The 23,514-nt window shown below is 35.1% G+C and overlaps 1 protein-coding gene across 3 annotated transcripts in view; it reads left to right on the forward strand.

Annotated features, from left to right (window-relative positions):
• The window catches only part of Dcc (DCC netrin 1 receptor), a 1,097,715-nt gene that overhangs the window by 655,996 nt on the left and 418,205 nt on the right, over positions 1-23,514 (forward strand). For all 3 annotated transcript variants that reach the window (XM_046419457.2, XM_058571333.1, XM_058571334.1), the window contains exons 6-7: positions 8,142-8,296; positions 10,857-10,977. In XM_046419457.2, coding sequence (XP_046275413.1) covers positions 8,142-8,296; positions 10,857-10,977 — 276 coding nt within the window. The remainder of the gene's footprint in view (positions 1-8,141; positions 8,297-10,856; positions 10,978-23,514) is intronic.

Below are 23,514 nucleotides of genomic sequence, written 5' to 3' on the forward strand. Positions count from 1 at the left end.
AGACACTGAGGAAGGGCAGTGGGATCATTTGTCTGGATAAAGAAAATCGTGTGGAGAGATCTGAAATCAGTTTCTACCATACATGAAGGACTCTAAAGTCAAGGTTGAGGATCAGATGCTCTTTATCTCCACAGCAGAATTTTTGGACAAGGGGGAGAATTTCTCAGTGTATTGCACTCACAATAAATAATAATAATGGTGTGTGCAAAATAGAATTACAAAGGCCTAAATTTCATTTCTCTAAGAAGATTAAAGCATTATCATTACCAATGATATATCTTTTGGTGCTTCTAGTATTTTCTTATGATAATTGGTATCACGTTACAAGAAAAGTGCACTCATTTCTTAAATGCTGTTCCTCTCCTAGCTTGTTTATAGTTATTACTCATCTATAGTAGAGTTGGTCTATGAGACTGGAACCTCATTTATACCTGTTTATCTATGAATATCTGTCAAGGTCTAATCCTTTGCTTGGTCTTGAGGATGCAAAGATAGCTAAGGCAATTCTGGGGCTTAAAGATGTGATAGCTAAGTGAATTTGCATCCATATTGATGCCACAATGGGATGAATTGCTATCAAGTAATCTGCTCTTCAGTTATGTAAATTCTAGAAATGATATATTGACTTCATTTTGTGAAAACATATGCATAATTGAATATCCCACTTAGACATCTATCAAGAATAAAATGTAGTGAACACTCCAGCAGTTATATTAAGAGCATCCAACAACATTTCTTTCTTCTCTCTCTCTCTCTCTCTCTCTCTCTCTCCTTCTCTCAGACAACTGTGAAACATCTCTTTGAATAACAAATATAAAGAATAAAATGCATAGCTACAAAACAGTCTTTCAAGAACTATAGAAGCGCCAAGCAATATTTATCAGAACAAAACTCAAGTGTGCTTTTATTTCCAATGTAAAATCCATTCTAAACATTAAAAGGTAGAACCCAGTTTAACCCAATCTAAAATCTTTAAAAGAATACAAATAGGTGTGTGTAAGAGTCACTTAAACAGAGTAATAAGTAAATCTCAACAACCAGTCCTATGGCAGAGGAGAGGTGTGCAGACAGAAAAGGAGCAAATGAAAGAAATGTTAAGGAGATTTCAAGAACCTTGTCTTAAGAGTCCTGCAGAGAAAAGCTGAAGTGGGCAGACAATGTACCAGAAAATTCCTTGCAAAAAAAAAAAAAAAAAAAAGAGGAAGGGGAGAACTGTGCCTTTAAAGATCAAGTCAGCTGAACAAAAGTTACTTTGGCAACGAAAGTTGGTGATGACTGACATGGGGTGAAAGAGTCATTTCACATCACTAAATGGAATTTTCCCTTAGAGACACTAATGACCCAGAATTAGGATTTTGTTGGAATATTCAACATGGGAATCTGAATACCTCCCAAGGTGTGTATCAATAACCTTATATTCACTACAGGACAGCTTCCTTTGTAGTCATCTGAATGTGATGACATTTGAAACTATGGCTCCTTAAGGAGAAATGTCTCTGAACAAAGTTGTGATACTGCACTTGAAATAGCTCACTTGTTCAGATGTGGCAGCAGATATGTTCTAGATGCCTCTTTAGATATCTTCATCCCGGAGAAGAATAATTGGTTTGTAGTCATCATTTCAACAGCAAATGAACAAACTAAGGGACCTGTGCACAGGTCCTGGAGAGGTAACAGAAGGCATGTGGCTCTGGGGAAGGAAGCTGACTGTCACTTCTCATGATGGAATAGCAGCCACTTAAAGATCACGTTAATTTTTGCTTTTCTTCCAATAAAATCTGTCCTTTGTCATGATTCTTGTTGATTCCTATCCAGACTGATTTGTATTACTGTTGTTAATTTAACTCACTCTGCCTGATTTTAAAAATGCATTCTTTGTCATTTCCAAGAGCTGGGGTGACTCTTGAGAATCTATGAAATCTTATAGAAGCCCAGGTAATACAGAAAATATTTATCTTGTGCTTTAAAATTGACCCACATTTCTTATATACCTAAATAAATGAAGAAAGAATAAATAATTTAAATAAAAGTAGTAAAAGCTAGAAGTAAAATCCAAACAATAGAGAGCAGTATGGGGTATTACCAAGGAATAAGATTGATCAAATTATGTTATATGCATGTACGAATATGGCATAGTGAATCCAACTATTATGTATGATTGTAATGAATCCATAAAAATACATCTGAGGGGTCTATTGTATTTATTAGAACCAATGATGCTATTTAAGTTGTTGGTAAGGATTCTGGAGCTCAAATCATAGAAGGTATCTTATTTTATAAAATTTAATGATTAATCATAGCATAGAAACATTTTAAAAGAAAATCAAATGCACTCAGACAAACTTTTACCTGAATTTAAGGTTTACTTATTCAGCTCCAATGACTGCCATCTAGAGGAACATCATATCTGTTATTATTTCTAAGTATGATAAACCTTGTCAAGATAGAATTACATTTTTCCATATTGCTGTTGCTTTTTAGAGTAGTCATTTTTGGTCATTATTCCTTCTTTTCTCAGACCCCAAATAAAAGTAACTCTCCCTTTATGTACTAAAAGTACTTATAGAGGTTCTGGAAAGCCAGGATCTGAGACAAATGTGAATAATGTGCTTTCAGTCATGAATTTTAACTATCTAAAGAAGTATAAATACAAGCAACAACTCCCCTGAAGTTGTTACCACATTGTACTTGGATTTCAAGTGGTTCTCTAAATGGATGCAGAGAATGCAAATGGAACAATTTGATAAACTCAAAAATTCTTGGCACTTCCTTTTTATTTTTCATGAAGAAATTTGCTGCCAACAAGAGTTAAAGAAGTGAAATAGTTTCTTCCATAGCAGTGTGAGAGAAATGGGGCATCGTGTAATGTACAAAGGGATTTAAAAGAAAAAAAAATCATGACTCAGGCCTTGTCTTCAAGAATGTTAATTGTGCTGGTATATAATTACATGGATTATAATTATAATTTATAATGTATAATATAATTTATAATTTGTTATAATAAATAATTATATAATTGAAAGATCCCATCCATAGTGAAAACCAAGAAAAAGATAATGTAAACTTCTTGAAACACAAAGTTCCATACAAAGGGATTCTGAGTTGCCTCTTGGAGAATAAATAGAATTTATATTATCTGGGAACGTAATTGAGGGAGGGACCCATGATCAGAAACATGCTGATGAAATATTACAGTCCATAGCTATACATGAGTTCATTTTGCTTGTAAGTCTATCTATAAAATAAAACAATTATAGCACATCATCCTAAATCTCCATTTTAACCATTGAATATTTTACTGGTACCAGGTAGGATTAGTTTGAATGGAGAAGATAACTTCTATTGAAAAGATTTAAGAAATAAAATCTGAGTTGGTAAGTTTTTAATATGTCATGTAAATTATTCAATACAATTTAATAAGTTTGATCTTTATTCTATGGAATGAAAGCTTATGGCGATATTATGAAAACAAAGAATGTGATGAAAATTTTGTCATAATATGAAAATAGCTTTTCTCATTTCCCCTTAACTAGAGTTGCCTTAATCAATTTGTGTTGAGAATCTAGGACTCTAGGACTATGAAAGGTATAACAAAATTATATCCAGATTCTAGAGTCTAAGAAGCAATCCTTAAGTGGATGAATAGATCCTAGATGTTTGTCAATGAAAAGGCAAAGAGATCAAATAAAAAGAGAAAAATCATATGAACTATATTTGTTTACTTCCTTGCAGAAGAGTGTAATCATCCAAAATATATTAAGCAATGTATTAAGCTCATGTGAACATGGTAAAGCCTCTTTCCCCGAGGACATACATACACATGCTAAGGTGATGTAGATGTATGAAAACATACTGTCCAGAGAAAACCATGTCAAATTCTATAAAACAGTAAAAATAAATACCAAAATCTTCCCCCCTCAAGAGAGGAAAATGTCAAAAAGAGAAAAGCCAACATGTCTTTCTTGGAGAAGTGTCTCTAGTCTAGAATAAGATAGAAAGTATCAGGATGATAAAACAGAATGTATGACGACTTGGAATCAGACTAGGGCCATGAACTTTTGTTTATTTGAGCATTGTGTACGTAAGGGGTTTGTGGATGATAAGTCTAGGGAAGTGGGCAGTGATTTGGTCATGCATTATTTAAAAGTGAGGCTGAAGAGCTTTTACCTGACTCTTAATCCGACTCAGGCTTATATTTTTAGACCTTTTCAAACCCTCCCAAGTCATGTATTTTAATTCCTCTTTCTCAAAGGAGAATTTTAAGCTCTAAGACTATTTCTGAAAGGTATCCTAAAATAATAAATACTCAGACATTTCACCAAATAGCTACATCAATTTTTGCTATTATATTTTATTTTGCTAGCATTTATTGGAATTTTATTTTTCATGATAAGAAAGTAATATGATTTGTGGATGTTTTCCATGACATTGTTCAAACTTCATCTTGGATCAATATTTTGGTAGCAAAGGATAAAAATGTACATTTTGTTGAGTTATTAGTGTCAACAGCAAATCTGGGTTGAACATATGCTGAGGATGAAACACTGTATTAAGCATTGAGATATGAGTAGGAATCATTAGCCCTTGTCTTACCATGTAATTTACTGATGACTGATAAGATTGCCCAAAGTAGTGTATTTCAGAAAAGTGGGACATTCATCCATTGAGGATGCACGATAGTGGTTTTTGATGCTTTATCATCCCTATGTAAATCAGAGAACCTTTTTTTTTATTCTCACTTGCTACATGATGTAGTGTGAAAGCTGGAAAACCTGATATAGAAATAAATATATTAAGACATCCAGGGAAGAAAAGGTGTCCATCATAAATGCTAAGAATCTAAAAAACATGTGAAAGTTACAGAACATAGATCAGGACTCATCTCTATTTTTTAAGCAAAGACTAATTGTACTTTTAGTATTAGCACTAAAATTACATGCATAAATCAAATCATGTCCATAATTAATCAGAAGTCATTATATTTTATTAATCAATAAAAATATTTTGGGGGGAATTCACTATGTGGTCAACTATATATTATTTATTCTATTGAGAGTTAATAAGTAGAAAGATGATTCCTAACCTCTTCAATTTGGGAAACAGTGTGAGTTTCTATGAAACTTTTGAAAATAAAAACCACTTAAACTCAATAATTTCTTTTTAAGGAATCCCATTATGTGATGCGTACTGTCCTGATTTAGATACATGGTGTCCCCCAAAAGCGCACATGTGAGGCATTACAGGAATATTTAGAGGTGAAACTATTAGATTATGAGAGAATAAAGTTAATCAGTGTATTAATCCCTTTAATAGATTAATAATATGAATGGATTGATGGGTGGTAACTTTAGGAAGGCAGAGCATGGATGGAGGAAGGAGGTCACCAGGCAGGGATTATTTTATCCCTGGATCCTTGCACTCAAGTTCTCTGGACTTCCTGGCTGTCATAAACTGAGGCACTTTCCATCAGGATATTATGCCTCACCATGGTTCAGAGTTATGGAGACCTTCTACCCTGGACTGAACCTCTGAAACTGTGAGCCAAAGTAACCTGTTCCTCCTCTAAGTTGCTCTTGTCAGGTCTTTTTGTCAGAGTGACACAAAGTTGACTGACACGCTATTTTTGACATTAGGAGTGCAAAGAGGCAACTCTAACTGGAAAATCAGCAAATAACATTATTGAAAAAAGCAGCAAAAGGCTACACACATACACACAAAAGATACACTCACATACTTATGTGTTTATTTATTTAAATGTTTATATACAATAAAATAACTATGGTATGGGTAATGCACTCTGCTATGCTTTTCTATTGTTGTATTAACTTACAATTTTGTTGATCTTTACAAGCATTAACTGTCCTTACCCTCAAGTCTCATCTCTAGGTAATAGATGGGGGCAGTATGGGAGACCCTCGTGTTGAATAGAGAGTCTGGGATTTAAAAACAGTCTAATCTGACTCTTAAACCTTCTGTTCTCTTTACTTTCTTCAGTATAAATTTGGTATTCTCCCTCTTTTTTATTATACTACTAAAATTTTCTATTCTACCTATTTTCATCTATTTCATTTCATTTGAATCTGTGTCTCTCTGTCTCTCATGCTCGAGTAGTGTGGTGTGTGTGTGTGTGTGTGTGTGTGTGTGTGTCTCCAGATACGTACTTAAGTGTATATATTTAAATTTTGGTCTCAACCTAGTAAATTACTCTCTAGATATAATGTATATGACAAAAATTTGGAAACACTCTGATGTAAACATAATGAACTCAAAACTTTTGATAAAACTGCAAGTTCAAGATGGGCAGACTCTGGGAGTCTCCATGACCCCAGGAAGGAAGGAGTTAAGAGAGAGTAGAGATTGACAACATGGTGCTATATTTAAAAATAGCTCTAATTGGTTATCTCCATCATCTCTGAGACCGCAGAAACATTATCCTTACACCTGAATTTTCAAGTGGCAAAAGAGGCAATCATAGCCAAGTAGTTCAGAATGTGGGCAGGGGAGTCAGACTGTCTGGCTCCACAATTTATAAGTTGTGTACTTTCAGGAAAGATATTTAAACACAACCTCTTCATTTATAAAATAGGGATAATAGATCCTGCCTCAGAGAGTTGTGGTGAGAATAATAAATAAAAAGCATTTGTACTAACAAATTGTGTATTGTCTGCTGTCAGGAAATATTGGTTATTGGCTAGTAAATAAGCAATTTACCAAAATCTTTGGGAAAACTGAGAACATAATTTAAAACATTCTATTAATATATCTCCTCAGAGACAGTCAATAAATATTTCTGATGTCTTTGGGTTCATGTCAGTAAATTTGGCCAAGAAATCAAAAATTTTTATTTTACTAATAATACTATCAATAATAAATACATAAATTTTTCTCCCTGTATACAATGTTTGGAACAGCTCTCAGACACATTTATGGTCATTTTTTTTATTCCATGAATATTAATTAATATTTACCTAAATTAGCTTGCCACTAAGAAAGAATATAAAAATGACTTAGTACTCTAAGTTCAAATTTTTAGTTACAAATGAGTACAACAGACAAGGAGAGAAAGAAAGACAGAGATTGAGAATTGAAATCCCGGGTGCATTTGCTGACTCTCCCATTTTTCTAGAAGGCAATGGACATCATCAACTGAACATGGGCATCATGGGAAAGTGTTGCTGTTGGTGGTTGGAAAGAGATGATTTTTTGTTCTTTTCATTACTCATTGAGCATAGTTACAACAATGACAGAAACAGAGATTGGCTTTGAAAATGCCTACTAAAAATACACATCTATTTCCTGTGTGAACCAAGATCATTGTTGCTACGTCTCTGTGAATTTAATCTGGCTTCTCAGGTAATTGGAATATTCAAGTCTGACTTCCCTTTCAGTTTCCCCACAGAAGAGGATGAAAATTACTTTAAAAAAAATTTCTCTCCAAGGAATAGTTTTGAGGAACTGAGCCAGAGCCGTTCATTAACAAAGATGTTATATATTTATAATATTTTTCAATTGAAAATTGAAATTTTCATTATAGAGTGAGTAACTAGTATTATGGTAATTAATAAATTAAATTAGCATCACATACCATGCTGAGAAAATAATATAGGGTAGTGAAATACTACAATGGATGGTTGCTAGGACACTAGGCATGTGGCCACAGCAAAGATGATAGTCATTTCTTGTATCCTATCACTATAGGTGGTTTCAATAGAGAATAAGTTCTTCATATCAACTAAATCCTAGTGAAACTCTGGAAGGACAGGGAAACCTCACTTACTCATTCTCTGTGACATCTCCCTCAGCATAGTTTTCATAGGTTTAAATGCTTTTCAATGTATAGGTCAGTTGGGTACAAATTCTTGGGTATTTAGAATACTTATTATATATGTTCTCTTTTTGACCCAAGTTAATTTTTCTCCTTACCTTGTATTAAAATACCATTAACTGTAACTGTTTGCTTGTATTTGGGGCATGAATGTAAAAATATATTCTACTGTAGTTATTGTGTCATCAGCTGAGGATTTGGGGACTGGATTGAATGACAAGTATTTTCTGTCCCAGAACAAATGTTTTCGAGGCTGTGAAGAGCTGGGCCTGCAAGTTCACATTCCCACTCACTTTTTTTTTTCCTGTCTTTGCAGTTCCGCCATGGTTTTTAAATCACCCTTCCAACCTCTATGCCTATGAAAGCATGGATATTGAGTTTGAATGCGCAGTCTCTGGAAAGCCTGTGCCCACTGTGAATTGGATGAAGAATGGAGATGTGGTCATACCTAGTGATTATTTTCAGATAGTGGTAATTATCTTTATTATTTTTTAATATTAGCTTAACACCCCCATTTACTGTTTACTTTTTTTTTCCATTTGCTATTCTTTTCTGGGAAAATAAGTTTTTGTTGGGAATTTTAATGATATATTAGGAAAATATTCTGAAAAGCAAATGATTTCTAGACTTAGATTTTTGGGTGGGGGGGGGGGGTGAAAAATAGCAACCAAACAGTCCAATCCCCTATTTTATAGAAAAGGCTTTAAATCAAACAAACAGAAAACACAGAGGGTCTTGACTTTCCAAGTGGGTTCATAGAAAAGAAATTAGAACCTAGTTCTAGTCTATTGTAAGCCAGGATTTTCTTATTTCTTTAAGTTTTATCAATTGCAGTGCATTTTCAATAAGACATGCTACTTGTGATTTTGGTCATTTTACTGAGATAATAAATATAGACTTCATTTCTTTGTTATTTTTTCAGATAGTACCAGCCAATTCTACATGAGCAGTAATAATGGAGATAGTGATAGTGTTCGTAGCAGTTATAGAGAGGCCACGAGTCTCAGAGTTCACATTTCTTTGTAACTTTTAGCATTGAATTGAACTGAAGCTAAAAGCAATAGTTCTCATGGATCCCTATCTCTTTCCTTGTGGGAGATAATAGGGATACTGGCACTGTATTCATGGAGTTGTCATAGTACATCATGAATGTTCCATGCCTACATATGTTGTTTTTGCTATTACCAACAGAATTCTTTGGTCCCTTGAAAATGCTTTATGAAAACTCCTCCTTAGGTGTAGGTTAGCATCAAAGCTTTTGTGTTCAGACATGAGAAATATAAAAAGCGCCTTCCCAATATCAAGAAATGTACAGCTGAAAAAAAAGTGGGGGGATTTATGTCCACATATCTTATGTTTGAAATACAAACATGACCCTGTCAAAGAAGACCTGTCTCAAAAGCCATGTCTCCCAAACCAAAAGGAAACTGATGTAGGCTCCCCTGTGGGGCCAGACACCGGCTCTCCCTATGATGTTACACTGGCTCTTGTTGGTAAATGCCTCTTCTACAATCAGGTGGCATTCAGAAATGTTCATCTCTTTGTGTATGTATTTTGGCATACCATACAGATTCTTCAGGAATAAATCCATAAACCATACTTTTATCACTTCTATCATCACTTACCATGTTTCACTTTTAATTGCATCTGTTTAATTGGTTGGGAATAGAGTAAGAGAGGGGAACATTTAACATTCGAATGCCATACCAATCCATTTCTTCCTTGAAGTGCAATGCTGTTTCCACTCCCACTGAATTAAAAATGACCTGCCATTGGGAAACTTGAAAAGTGTTCTGCATGCCTAAAATATATAGTACTTGCATATAAAGGAAATTGTTGAGGCCCTTAAGGACTCATGATAAAATGCAACATTTATTTTTTCTACAGTTAGAATAATCTTCCTCCCAGCATGACTCATTACAGCCAACCTATTTAAATGTTTCTTTTCTTAAGGTGAAAGAAAAATGTACAGCATGTGCCTTACTCACATTAAATTGTGCTTAAAAATATTTCCTCAATAATTCTGAAATCTGAGAGCCATTGTGTGTCGCACACGTAACATGGAGCGCATATAGTAACTTATATGAGAATTGTTAATTAGAAGTTAGCCAGCTTTATCTAAGAATTTTACATCAGCTGAGAATTGACTACAAGACACTAAAAACAATTAAGAATTCCCCATGAGGTAATATTTATCTCTTAATGACTTCAGGGGAAGTGATTTAACACGTCTCACTTACTGAACTAATTCTTCCACTAATATTGAAGATAAACTCAGTTTGTATAATTAAATGCTATCTCTAGATCGTTTTATCATCCATCCTTGAATAAGATGGTGGCTCAATTTATTTTAAAAAGTGGTTAACATTGGTGTATTTCACCCATAGATTTCTGCAGGTGAAATATTTTGGCTATAGAACAATAAGACTTATGTATAAAACAGCCACTGTACTCCTCTCTCCAAATCCCTAAAAGTTCAGATGTCAAAGCAATTACTATTTTATAGGATTTTCAGATACTTTTTTTGGGGGGGGATAAACAATTGCAAAAAAATATGTAACCTAGATATACTGTGCCTGAGAATTTGCAAAGATAAGTGTTTTGTTCACATTTTGTCTTATTTTATTTTTCCTGAGTAGCTTCTAAACCTAGCTTCCTTCAATAGTAAGTAAAGCAAGTTCATTTATTTGGGTACAAATTTTTGTTCCTTCCCTACCTAAATAAAGACCTCTCTTTTGACTGATAATTTGGATTTTGACGATGAAGTGTACTTTTCTGAGCATATTTTCATGGTAGAATTAGGCGGAATTGGTGCTCATGAATTCAGAAGAATGTTGAGAATGTATGACTTTCTCAGGTGGCCTGGTGCATATCTGTGGGGATGAGAACCCCCGTGGCCTCTTGTTTTTGTTTCTTCTGTCATGTTTTATTAAATTTTAGATTTTGGTTTATGGTCATCTTTTCACATTGAGGATTTTGTTTTTACTTTTTAAATGATCTCATCTGCTCTTTCTCTCCGCCCCACCCCCAGGGAGAAAGCAATTTACGGATTCTTGGTGTGGTGAAGTCAGATGAAGGCTTTTATCAGTGTGTGGCTGAAAACGAGGCTGGCAATGCCCAAACCAGTGCACAGCTCATTGTCCCTAAGCCTGGTAAGATGATGGGGACTTTGTCTGGGGTCTGGAGTCACAATTCTGCATGATCCACTTGTAAAATTCATGTTGCTTTCCTTAATTCTCAATATGAAATTATTTAATTATTTAAGGTGTAGATGCATGTATTCCCTCAAGAAAATTTCATGAAAGTTTTATCTGTCTACCTTCTGTGAAATAAAAGTCACCAGGAACAATAGGGCCTCTATTTCCAAGATAAACACTAAATTACTATCATCTCTATCTTTTGTAGCCTGTCTTTCTTCCCAGTGTTTCATATAAATATGAAATAGAACATGTATTACATTTATATTATATGAATATTTAGTTATATATATGCATACATATAAATTTATGTAAGGAACAAACATATATTTATATAGACTTAAATTTGTGAAACTGGTGGAAAAAATAGCAGGAATAACCACTTAAAAGCAAGGTCAGTTATCTTTTCTTTTTTGTTACAATTGATAAGTTTTTTATTCCAGTTTGTTCTGTTGTCTTCTAGAGGGTTAAAATGGTAATGTACTGAAAACCACCATAAAACTATATTGAACATATCATATAATATTCCTATAGTAGCATGGTCCTCCCAGGGTTGATGGAGGGTACAGAGAAGGAAAGAAAGAATAAACATATGAACAGATTGATTGCTCTGAAATATTTAACACTAAAAAAGTTAAAACATATTTTCTTAAAGCAGGAACTGAGCAGTTATTTACATAGACTCAAATACTATTAAATATTAATATTTTCTATAAAAAGTTTTTATATCATGTTTGTTAGGTAAATTTCAATTTGGTTAGGTCTTCTTTCTGATATATCTCACTCTTGACTTCATCTTGTTCTGAAGTAAGCTTTATAGAAAGTAGTTGAAATATATGCAACATGGTCTTTGATTTTTATCATTTTAAAATGGGCCTCATATCCTTTGTATCCCTGGTCAATTTTCTGAAGACTCACATAATGAAGCTCACAAACATGAAACTTTCTCTTTTCTTCTTGAGTGAAAAACATTAAAATAAAAAGCAGCTACAGAACAATAGCCCCAGATGAGCAAAGGAACAAGACTATCTAGGAATAGAAAAGAACAGTTATCTCTGGTTCAAGAGTCTGATTTCTGTGAAGAACCACTTCTTTTCCCTCCATTTAGTGTGAGCTATGTGTTGGAGGAGTTCCATTTGTGTGGTTAAGTATGTTTTCTTCTGAAGAGCAAATAATGGATAAGTGAGAGAAAGGAAACCTCTAAAATTAGGGTTTCTAGTCTGAGTTATGCTTTGAGAACCATGCCAACCTTTAGTTGGCAACAATTAATATGGCCATGTTGAAACTAACACTGGCTGCTCCACAAGTCATCCAAGAGAACTGTAGTTAACCTTGACTGTTGAACTAAGGACATACAGTGCAGGAAGATGTGAGCTATCACCTCATATTTCATAAGCAGGTAGAAGTATCCCTTGTAGGCTTTGAGGACCAATGATAATCTCCTACAACTGTCCCAAGGAATGGAGGTTTCCTCTTTGAAGTTCTGGAATTTATAGCGTTAGAAGTTCTCGTTTTGCTCTGTGGAGACACTGAGAATATCCTGTGTGTGTGTGTGTGTGTGTGTGAGTGGTGTACACATGCACACGGCTGGGGATGACTGTAACATGGGAAATGGACAACATACTGTGGCTAAAATCTATCTGAAGCTGTTTTCAATGTACAAGGGAGAAAGGAGAGGTTAGCAGTGGGAAGAATCTGCATTTCCACCCTGGGAATAACCACTGTGTGTTCTACCTAAAGAAATCAGAAATGAACATTTCAGGTTCAGACTGTGCCCCAGAGGTCCTGACTGCAGAACTATTTTCCCAACCCAAGGGCAATAAAGGAATAAAGCTGGGTATGGAGCTGAACTGGGACGTGGAACAGAAAGTCAGACAGAAATCGCCTTCCCAACTTCAGGAAGGGCCGAGTGAAGGAATTTCTATGGTCCAGGGTCTTGGACGAATCCAATAAACTGTCCCACAAAAAGGAGGCATGCAGAGGCCTTCCAGGATGGTGGGCTTTGGAGAAAACATGGTGAGACATTCCAAATCCATATTTCCTCTCTGACCCTGGAGAAACAGAGGAAGGAAGGGGAAGCACAGGAAGGCAATAGACTGAATGAACAGGAACACAGGGAGAGAGAGTTCAGCATCCCCTTTGCCTATCTGTGGTCACAGGTCAGCTTTGTGAGATGAGGAGAAGCTTTAAATTGAATATTAGTTTGAAATTTTGATTTATATTCCACCAGAGTATATGTCTGTTCTTGTGTATGTATGAGTATGTAAATATGTATATGTTCCTGCTGTGGGATTTCTGTTCATTTGTTCATTTTGTTTTATTTTTAAATACTCCAAGGTATTGTAAATACTTCAAGGTATCTGACTCTTGTGGCCAGATAATTGAAGTACACTGCAAACAGGGCTGACAGAGTGTGTTTGGAAGAAGGTACCAGGAAAAAAAATAAAGATCTTTTCTTTTAAATACTCCAGTAGCTCAGATCACACCCACCCAATGAACCAGTTATAGACATCCCAATTCACTTATTCTCCAGGAAGCTCCATTGCAACAGGTAGCCCTATGTTACAGGTATCTTACAATCTTCTTGGGTCTTGATTTGCTTCGTTCTGTGTGATCATAAAGGAACAAAGCTCTCCTCAGTAGAAATGCCATTTGCCTCCCCGCTACAACCAGCCTCGGAGAATCTTGATGATCCTTTCTTCTCCCATCTAGGTGGTAGTGTGTTGTCAGCCACACTCTTGGTCTGTGTTCATTGTATTTGGCATTGGATTAGGAAGAAAGGAAAAGAAATGAAAACAAAAATCTGAAAGCGTGACAGGACACCATTGTGACTGTCTTACTTTCCCCCTTTATAAATGATGGATTGCTTTTTCCTGGCTATTTAATCAGGTCTTCAAATAATGCCACTCCAATTCCTCAGAGACACAATGTAGGCTGTGTGCACAGATGGTGGAGAGGCCAGCTATAAATATAAATTTAGCAAGGAGGCAGACTCTGGTGGGAAGAACATAGCCCTTTCTGTTTAAGTTTTGACAATAAATGGTCACCATGTATTTGGAGGCACATTGTGGGTCTGCATAGCCCAGCTGTTCAGCCTCGGCCTGTCCACAGGCTGGTAGCTGAGAGTTACTTAGGTAACCACAGCAATCTGCTCTGGGTGAAGTACAGACAATAATCTGTTCAAGCCAGTGTCCATCACCAGTGAATAGCTATGTGAGTCTAATGAAGTTTCAGCATAATCTTTTATATGTAGTTAGCTATTCCCTCTTGAGACATTAGGAAATAAACTAAACATAATCTACTAAATTAAACTTTGTTAATAAATTGTTTTTCTTTTCAGAAAAAAAGTTTGGGAAAAATACTTGAAATGTGTACATGTTTTCATCTAGGTAAAGATGGAGATCAAAAAATCATTATCCCAGAAGAGGTCGTATCAGTAATGGTGTTCAACTGACCCTGTAACAACATTTCACACTTCCATACTGCCGTCCATCTGTGTGTATACATATTCTGTATATGTACACCTAACATACCCTCACTCATGCACACAATATACGTACACACATATACTCACACGTATACACACACACTCAAACATACATGCATACGCAGAGGATGACCTCTTGCATACTTAAAACTTTATGTGTACATCAAAAAACATAGCCATATTATGTAAGTGGGGGTGAATGCAAGTTAAAATGGTTTAATTGATTTATATAATTTACAATATGTTAATTTTTTGTAAAACCTAGTTATATGTTTTTGTTTTTAATTTTGATTATTTTTTGAGAGGGTAGAATGACATAATGGTTAGAATATTGGCATAGAAAATTGGTAGTAATCATTTAAAGAGATTATCAAGAGCTCCAAATCCACTATTAGGGAAATAGCCAGCTGCCCCCCACCTTAAAATGTATTAAGCATCACAGAATGTCACTTCCATAGCCAGAACTAGAAAAGGGTGAGCAGTAAGTTTAGATCTTATTGGCCTAGCCAATGGTGATGAATTAATTATCCCCTGGTTGCCATATACTTAACAGAAGTGTAAATAGATAGTAATTAAGACTATTTGATAGCTGGGTGGAGAAGTTAGCAAGTATCTGGGTGTGGGGAAGGAGAGCAGAGAGCAGGATCAAATAAGAGAGAGATAAGACAACAGATATCTCTGAGTTCCTTATTCTGATTCTACCTGCTGGGTGGCATTCCACCTCTTCCTGGTGTCTATAGTGGAAAATCATCAAAAGTAACTGACTACAGAGTGGAGGACAGGAGGGCCATGGACCTGGGATTACACCTATGATAAGAGACTGTGTACCTGGAATGTGTCTAATAAAATGGCAGGAATAGCTGAAGATTGCATAAAATTATCGTGGGAAGAAATGAGGTCTTCCTTATATTCTACTAGGTACATAAAGGCTATGAGGAAGGAAAATCCATATGATCACAGAATAAATGCTATTATAAATATTCCCTAAAATGTAGATTTTCTTGGGCAAGCTATCAAATCATGCCTTCCACATAAGAACTAAATATGCAATATGTGTCTCATGTTAATATTGAACATTTTCTAATGGAGACTTATTTTTTTCTCTACCACTGGCAACAAATAGAGTCATACTGAAGTAGAGGAAATATATTGGTTAGACATTTAGAAAAATGAGAACTGTTATCAATTACCTGTCCTCCCCTGGAAAAGGTTACATATTACAAATGATGTTGAATTTTAAACATTTTATTAAGGCAGTATATCATACAGCATGAATTAGCAAAAATATTTAAGTCTGATCATGAACACTAAAACATAAAATCAAAAGTCTGTTGGATTTGCTTCGTGAGTTGTTTCTTATTGATAGGAGAAGACTATCTAGAAATCCAAATGGCAAGAAGATTATCTCCATGGATACACATATAATTATATATTGACTGCAACTTATGTTACTGTTCTTACTAAATGTTTACTTTTGCATAGTTCACTGGAATTACATGAAACATTGGAAACTGATGCATTATTATGTGAAACATTAAAAACTTATACATTAGTCATAACTTCAAGATCTGTTAGAATTTGTTATTTTAACAACACCTAAGCAACTATGTAAGAGAAAAAATGTAGCTAAAGTTAGGGATGTATTCTTAATCTGATGGTCACTAGTGGCCAATTAAGTTGATTTTCTGTCTCTTAATATGAGAGGCATTGTTGTGATGTAAATACTTACTTGTGAAAGATAAAATTGTTTCTGGTTTTCTGTAAATAATTTAGGAGCCAATTTTATGTACTAGATGAATTTGTTAGTGAACCTGAAAAAGAAGTCTTTAGACAAAATTTAAAATGCTCATTAAAACCTGTTTCTCTTTAGAGTTCCATCTTTCAGTTTAAATGAATAAACTTAAGACTTAGTATTCTTGAAACAAATTTCCATTATGATCTTATAGCTCATAAGCTTTCTGAGAGTATTTTCTTTTACAAACATAAGCAATTAATTGTAGCCAAGAAGATACACAGCTAATTTTTGTGAAATGGTTATTAACTTCCTTATATATGGCCATAAATTTATTCAAACAATTAAAAATTATTATTTTTTGCTTGCTAAGGTAAAAATACAGATAAGAGGAAAGTAATTTATGTTCTTTTTTTCCTACCTTGGAGTTTCCCATGCCTTTGAGAAATATTGTTCCTCAAAGTAGCAACTTTCCATGAGAGTTTCATTTATATGTAGGTTTAGCATAAATCAGTAATTTTATCTTTAACCATATAACATTCACCTGTTAGAGGATATGTGTCCACATTTGGACACATCTTTACCCCGCTAACTTATAGAGATTTAAAAATATACTGGAAAATACAACATATTTATGAATAGATTCTTTGACAATATTGTCTGACATTTCCAAGTCTCTATTTCCTCAGCTGTCTCCAAGATAATTGTCTCCAAGATTTAGTGCAATGTATGTATTTAAAAGGGATTTGTAGGCTGTAAATTGCTACACAAATGTTAGCTATTATAAAGTCCTCTGTTGTTTTTTATTTAGTTTCAAGAAAAATAGGAGGCATATATTGGAATGGATTAAATGATAGCTTTCTTCTAGAACATTTTCCACCTATCAAGAAAATAATTAATGAACAAATATTTCAATGACAGTGACCATTTAAATTTTAGATTTTTGTCCAGTGAACAAGGTTAAGGAAAAAGTCATATCTCAATGTATCTCTGGAAAGATTTGTAGCAAGGTTTCTGCTTTTGTTTAATGACTTGCTCATCCGGGTCTATGCAGGCAGAGGTTTCTTAGCAAATAAAGACTTGTCATTCACCTTGTCCGTCATTCAGTGTGTGCTTCAAGCACAAAGCAGGCTCAGTGCTAATCAAGAGGATATGACTGTATGACAGACTTTGAAATTAGAAATGAACTTGGGAGTAATATGAAATGCACTGAGACCAGTGATAACTGTAAATCCATACAATATGGAAAACTTGATGGATTCATAAATATTGATTACATCATAGTTCAGTGGTAAACATACCAAAAAGTGACCTGTGTGTGTGTGTGTGTGTGTGTGTGTTTAGTTCTATAAAGTGGGAAAAATGTTAATTTTTACATCAAACCTGAATATTGTATTATATTTTCATCTTTTAACTATAAATCAATCCCCTTTTGATGGGAGCTATGTATACCAGAACATTTACACACACATATATGCACATGTGCGTGCATGCGCACGCACCCCCCCACACACACACACACATTCTGATATACTATCAAATATTTTCAAATTATCAATGTAAAAGTAGTAACCGATACATAAATTACAATAGCTAAAATTATATAGGTGCAATTTTTCACTGCAAATGTGATAATATTAGCATTGGTACAGCAACATCAAAATAGCATTTATATAAAGGGTATGGAAAAATAAATTACAATGAAGTCATAACAAAGAACTCTCCTGAACCCACAGGAAGCTCTTACTACTCTGCCCCCAGAGACAGGTGTGACTTAAGTGGGCTGGCTCTGTTTAGCTAAGGGCAATTACTAGAGATGGATTTATTGAGGAGCCATCAGCCACCAACAAAGTCTCCAGCAGAAGGAATGACTGTCACAACCTAAAGATGAGACCAGGATATCAAATACAGTTCTCCCCTTGTGCCACACAAGTATACTCACTTTATGAGACTAATTCTAGGAAGGAGAAAAAACTATGCAGGTCAGTCTTACACCCTGGTAAAAAGGGTAAATGCAATTGGTATTGCCATGGACCTTGTCCTTTTTCATAGACAGTTGACCTGAGTTCCCAACATTCTGACTATTGGGAAATGTCCTCTTTATACTTTCTTCCAAAGCTGTCCCTAAGTGAGGATAGAGTGCAGTGGTCATGTGATTCAGTATGCGCATATGCCAAGCTGACTGAGCTTGGTCTTTTTCTGCCTCAGTCACCTGCTCATCAGTGAGTTGAGGGGAAGGTACTTACACAAGGTGATTAAACACACAGTGCTGGGTCCCTGTTATTATGCCCCTCATCCTGCTTGAGCTTCGTGCCAAGCATAACAGTTTTGTTTTATTGTGAATTGATGACAGTCCCACTTGACCTTATAACTTGATGTGCCTCAGATAACCCAGTTCATGATGAGCAATTCTGGATACTTGGCCAGTTGATTTTTGCCTGGCTGAGCACTTTTTTTTTCCCTCTAACAGAGTTGAGTATGCTGCCAGAAATAAATTATACTTACCTGCTCCAGATGACAGGACTTCACTGCAAAAACCTAAGAGTTTATGTTATGATTTCCTTATTGGGGCTTGTCATGATCTCTACACAGTTTTTTTTTCCCCCCTACCACCAATAGTATAGAGACTATTGGGAATTAGGTTCTTTGCCCCCTGTAGAACCCCTGACACCATAGACTAGACCTGCTAAACTGCCTGTTTTGACTGTGGATCATTCTACACAAAGTAGCAGTCTTTTCCATTATCTAGTGAGTGGATGAGAAGAAAATGCTGCCTGAAAACCCCAAATTCCTAACAAGCATTGTGATTCTTTCTTAGTTTATGGAAGTATGAGATATTAAAATCTCTCCTCATTTACAAATCACTTTAGTGCCTCAAAAATCTCTGTTGGAATGGTGAACCATCATGTCTTCCTAAGTTTCTCTCTCCCTCTCTGAGCATATGTGTTTTACTAAAGCCTCTCATAGACTTGCCTATTCTTGCTTAACAGCTCTGATTAAGATGATGTTATCAACATAATAGGCAAGTAGAACAGGTTGTAAAATACCTGAATTGCCAGGATCCCTTTGGACTCTACTATGATGGAACATGGAAGAGTTAACATAGCCCTGAGCATGAATGTAAATGAATGGTGATTTTCCATTTCCAGTGAATGAGAAGGTTTTGATCATCCTTTTACAGGGATGAAGAAGAACACATCACTATGGTTAAGCAGGTTTTACTGGAGGACATGTTAATCTAAAGATGTGACTTCTGGTATAACACACATGATAGAATGACATTTAGTTAAGCCTGTGGTTGTTCACACTTGTTCTCTAGGTTAGGTCTGGTTCTTGTGAGGACCAGATTGGTAGGCATTACTATCATTTAGAACTTTCTGGGGGACACTAACCCTTAATATTTTCCCCAACATGTGGTATGATACAAAATTAAGTGAAAAATTAAAGAGAAATATAGAAATATAAATATGCAGTGGAATAAATATGTATTCTATATATTGTATAGATAGAATAAAATAGAGTATAATGTTATATAATAATCTCACTTTGTAAAACAAATTTAAATAAAAGGTTATCTCTACATTTATATTTTTAATGGAAAATTACTGTCATTTTAATTTTTGAAATCAACATATATATCTGCAAATAAAATAATAAGCAATATGTGTTGAAGCATATCAGGGGTTTTAGAAATGTGAATGGGATTTTGCCTTTGACTTGGACCTCTTAGATAAATTACTCAAAATGTTGTCTGCTCTTTTGAATACTTAAAATGTCTTAGGGGATGTTATGGTTTAGATCTGAAATGTTCCCACAGTCTCAGTAGTGAAGGCTTGGTCCCCAGTACAGCAACACTCAGAGGTAGAGCTTTTAGGAAATGAATGGATCAGGAGGCCTATTAGTTCATGAGTGAGTGGATTGTCCTTTGGTGAATTAATGATTGGAATGGACAATGGGGAGGTGGTGGAAATTATAGGCTGTTGAGGCATGGATAGAGAAGGTAGATCACTGTGGATATGCCCTCAGGGACAATATCTTGCTCCTGGTTCTGTGTGTGTGTGTGTCTGTCCATCTGTCCGTCTGTCTGTCTGTCTGTCTCTTTTTTTCTGGCTGCCACCAGCTAAGGATTTGAGCACCTTTCAAGTGCCATACCCTTCTGACACGTGTGCTACCTCAGCCCAGGAACAAAGCAATAGAGCCAACTGACCCTGAACTGAATCTTCTGAAAATAAGTCTTTTTTTCTTTAAGCTGTTTTCCTTGGGTATTTGGTCAGAGTGATAAAAAGCTGAGTAACACAACGGAGAAAGCTTTTATGTTGGAATATTTTCCATCTAATGAGAAAATTTAGAAACACATGCAATTTTTAATTTTTTAAATTTTAACTTTATTTTATTCGTTTATGTTTTTATGTGGTGATGAGGACTGAAACCAGTGCCTCACACATGATAGGCAACCGCTCTGCCATTGAGCTGCAATCCCAGCCCTGCAATTTGAATTTATTGAAAAGAACATGCAAACAGAGTTATAATCAGCTCTACTTAGGGTAAGATTTATGTGAATGCAGAAGTAAAAAAAAATACAGAAGAAAATAGTATTTTCAAGAACCTTCTTATGTCAGATACCAGGTGAGAAAAATGCTATCTATATCAGTCCTTTCATTTCCCAGATAATTTAGCCTAAAATATTTAACTGTTCTTATTTCATAGATTAGAAGATTGAAATTTAAAGACGTCAGATATCCCTCTAATATCAATTGAGAACAAAGTGGTGGAAACCAGATTTGGAAAATAAGTATTGAGTCTTATCTTTCCTTGCCAAGTGCTGGGTGCATCAGAGTTTTACAATCATATATTAATTGGCTTCTCCCAAGAATCCAGTCAGGGAGATACAATTATTTTCCCCTTACTTTTTGGATGAGGACACTGTTGCACAGAGGAGTTAAGCAATTTGTCTAAGGTCACAGAGCTTTCAAAGAGTCTGATTTTCCCACCTACTTTCTCAACCAAATATTTGATTGACTGGCAGCCCATGTCCTGCCCACATAGGAAACTGCTCAGGTGAATGATCCTAAAGACTTGGATATAGTCACGCTAGTTTGGGTATAATACATAAAGGAGAAAAGGTTGAACATAATAATTTATTAAAATTGGAACATAATATAAATTTTTAGGACTCTGCTAACCAAATAATGTTGGCCCAAATTCCCAATGTACCAGAGGCCATCACTACATGTAAGCTAGTTTTGTGATATGTCTTAAGAGTCTTTAAATGAATATCACATTCTCACTGCCATCCAAGAATCCACAGTTTAACAGGGAATAAATATGACAAAACTAATCTTAATTATCAAATGCAATTAAAGCTTAGTGACTTGCAATGTCTATTAATTATTCAGTAGTAATGGAATACCAAGAAAATGCATTAAGACTTTTAAAACTTGGATGCAAATTATAGATGGTAGATGTTATTCAAAGAAAATTTAATTCTTTGAGGTAATGATCCTAAAGTTGAACAGAGTCAGTGCTTAATGTACAATTTTTTTTGTTCTAACCTCATTTTAGAAGGATGATAGAACCATTTGTCACACAGAATAACAGGGCTTCTATTGTGTTAAAAAGCTCCATTTGTTTTATTTTGTTCCTAGTTTTAAGTGAAAAGTTCCAAGTTACAAAATAAGTTTAAAAACAAAAAGAAAGGGAAAGTTTCCTTTAAATAAAGTATCTCCTTAGAGGACTTCAACCTATAATACAGTTTCATAAAAAAATGACTGTAATAATAATCAATAAGCAAATAAGCCTAAATGTCTAGTATGTACTGTGCATACCTGTCTTTGTTATTTTGTGTTAAGAAATATCTACCAGGGAACCAGAGGTGACTCTGATTTCCCTGAACATTGGCAAAATATCTTTTGTTTATTTAGATGGCAGCCTGAGTTTCATATATTATAGAACATAAGCAAATTTACTTGAAATTTAAAGTGACCTTTCTTAAAATGAACACCATTAAAAATCAAGAAGAGTCAAATGGAAAAGTCAGTTCCCCGTATTTATTGATATTGCTCAAGCCAGTTTCTGTCTAATAATGACCTACTAGCTAATCTAATCAGATGGGATATTTTTGGTTCTGAAAGATGTCAGCTCAATGTATATAGATAGAAATATACCAAAAAATGAGAATACGTTTTTTGAACAAAGAAGGATTATTTAACTAATTTTCTCCTAACACTATGACACATATTTGGGAGAACAAAGAAATAAATGTATTATGTCGTTTATTTACATCCTTTCCTACCTCATTTTCTTGATATCTTCAATGAAAAGAGGCGTGGATGGCAGAATTTGTGGCCAAAACATAAGCCTTTAGATCTCATGCATTCCATGTCCAATTTCTAATACACAGACCACCTGTTTTCTTGACATACTTGAGCCTTCTTTCTCATTATTAATTTGAGCTTTTGAGCCCAATTCTGATCAGAGTTTAGATCTTTAACACAGTTGTCTAAGTAGAAAAAGAAGACCCTTGGGGAAATTAAACTGAGGGCAGTGGTAAATACCTTTTTGCTTTTCTAAATCAGGATCAAGGAAACCTCTCACTAAGTGTACAGTTTTCTTTGCATGAGAAGAGAAGCATTGTCCTAAAAGAACTTATTGCTACTCTCACCTAGTATAAGGAAGTTTTGAATGGAAGAAAGTGGCATGATTTTCAGGAGCTTGTAAAGACAACATGTAGTGGGGAAGGTACACCAGAGACCTTAAGCAGACCTTTCTATGGGAGTCAGAGGAATCCTGTGCTAAGGACATCACATCTGAGCTGACATGGACTTTGAAATAGGAATCTGGTTTTGTCCAGCCATAAAGAAAGGCAAAGAGTGGCTGTCGGGAGAAACACTACATACAAATATAGGAACATAGAGAAGAAGCAAGACTCTGTGTTCAGAGAATTTTGTGTGGTTCAGTAAGGTTGGAGAGAGATGAGGGGCTGGGTCAAAAGGGTCCTTTGGAATATGCAAAGAAAAGTGATCTTTTGTCCACGTGATGTGGGATGTTGACAATTTACATGTAAAAGATAGTTGTGTTTGTGTTTTTAAACAATAATTCTAGAAGTAGTATGGATGAATGATAGTTGTAGTGGCAAGAAGGAGGCCTGGGAATGGCAAAAAAAAAAAAAAAAAGAATGGGAAAGTTTATCAGTAATAGACTGGGCAAGAGAATAAGGCCGTCTATCACAACAGTACAAAAAGAACAAGCAGACAGATGGCAAGGTCCTCAAAGG

Source organism: Marmota monax, unplaced genomic scaffold (genome assembly GCF_021218885.2).
Source record: "Marmota monax isolate L192 unplaced genomic scaffold, Marmota_monax_Labrador192_F-V1.1 WCK01_AAM20220418_F8-fsc00088, whole genome shotgun sequence".
In the NCBI taxonomy this organism is placed as follows: domain Eukaryota; kingdom Metazoa; phylum Chordata; class Mammalia; order Rodentia; family Sciuridae; genus Marmota; species Marmota monax.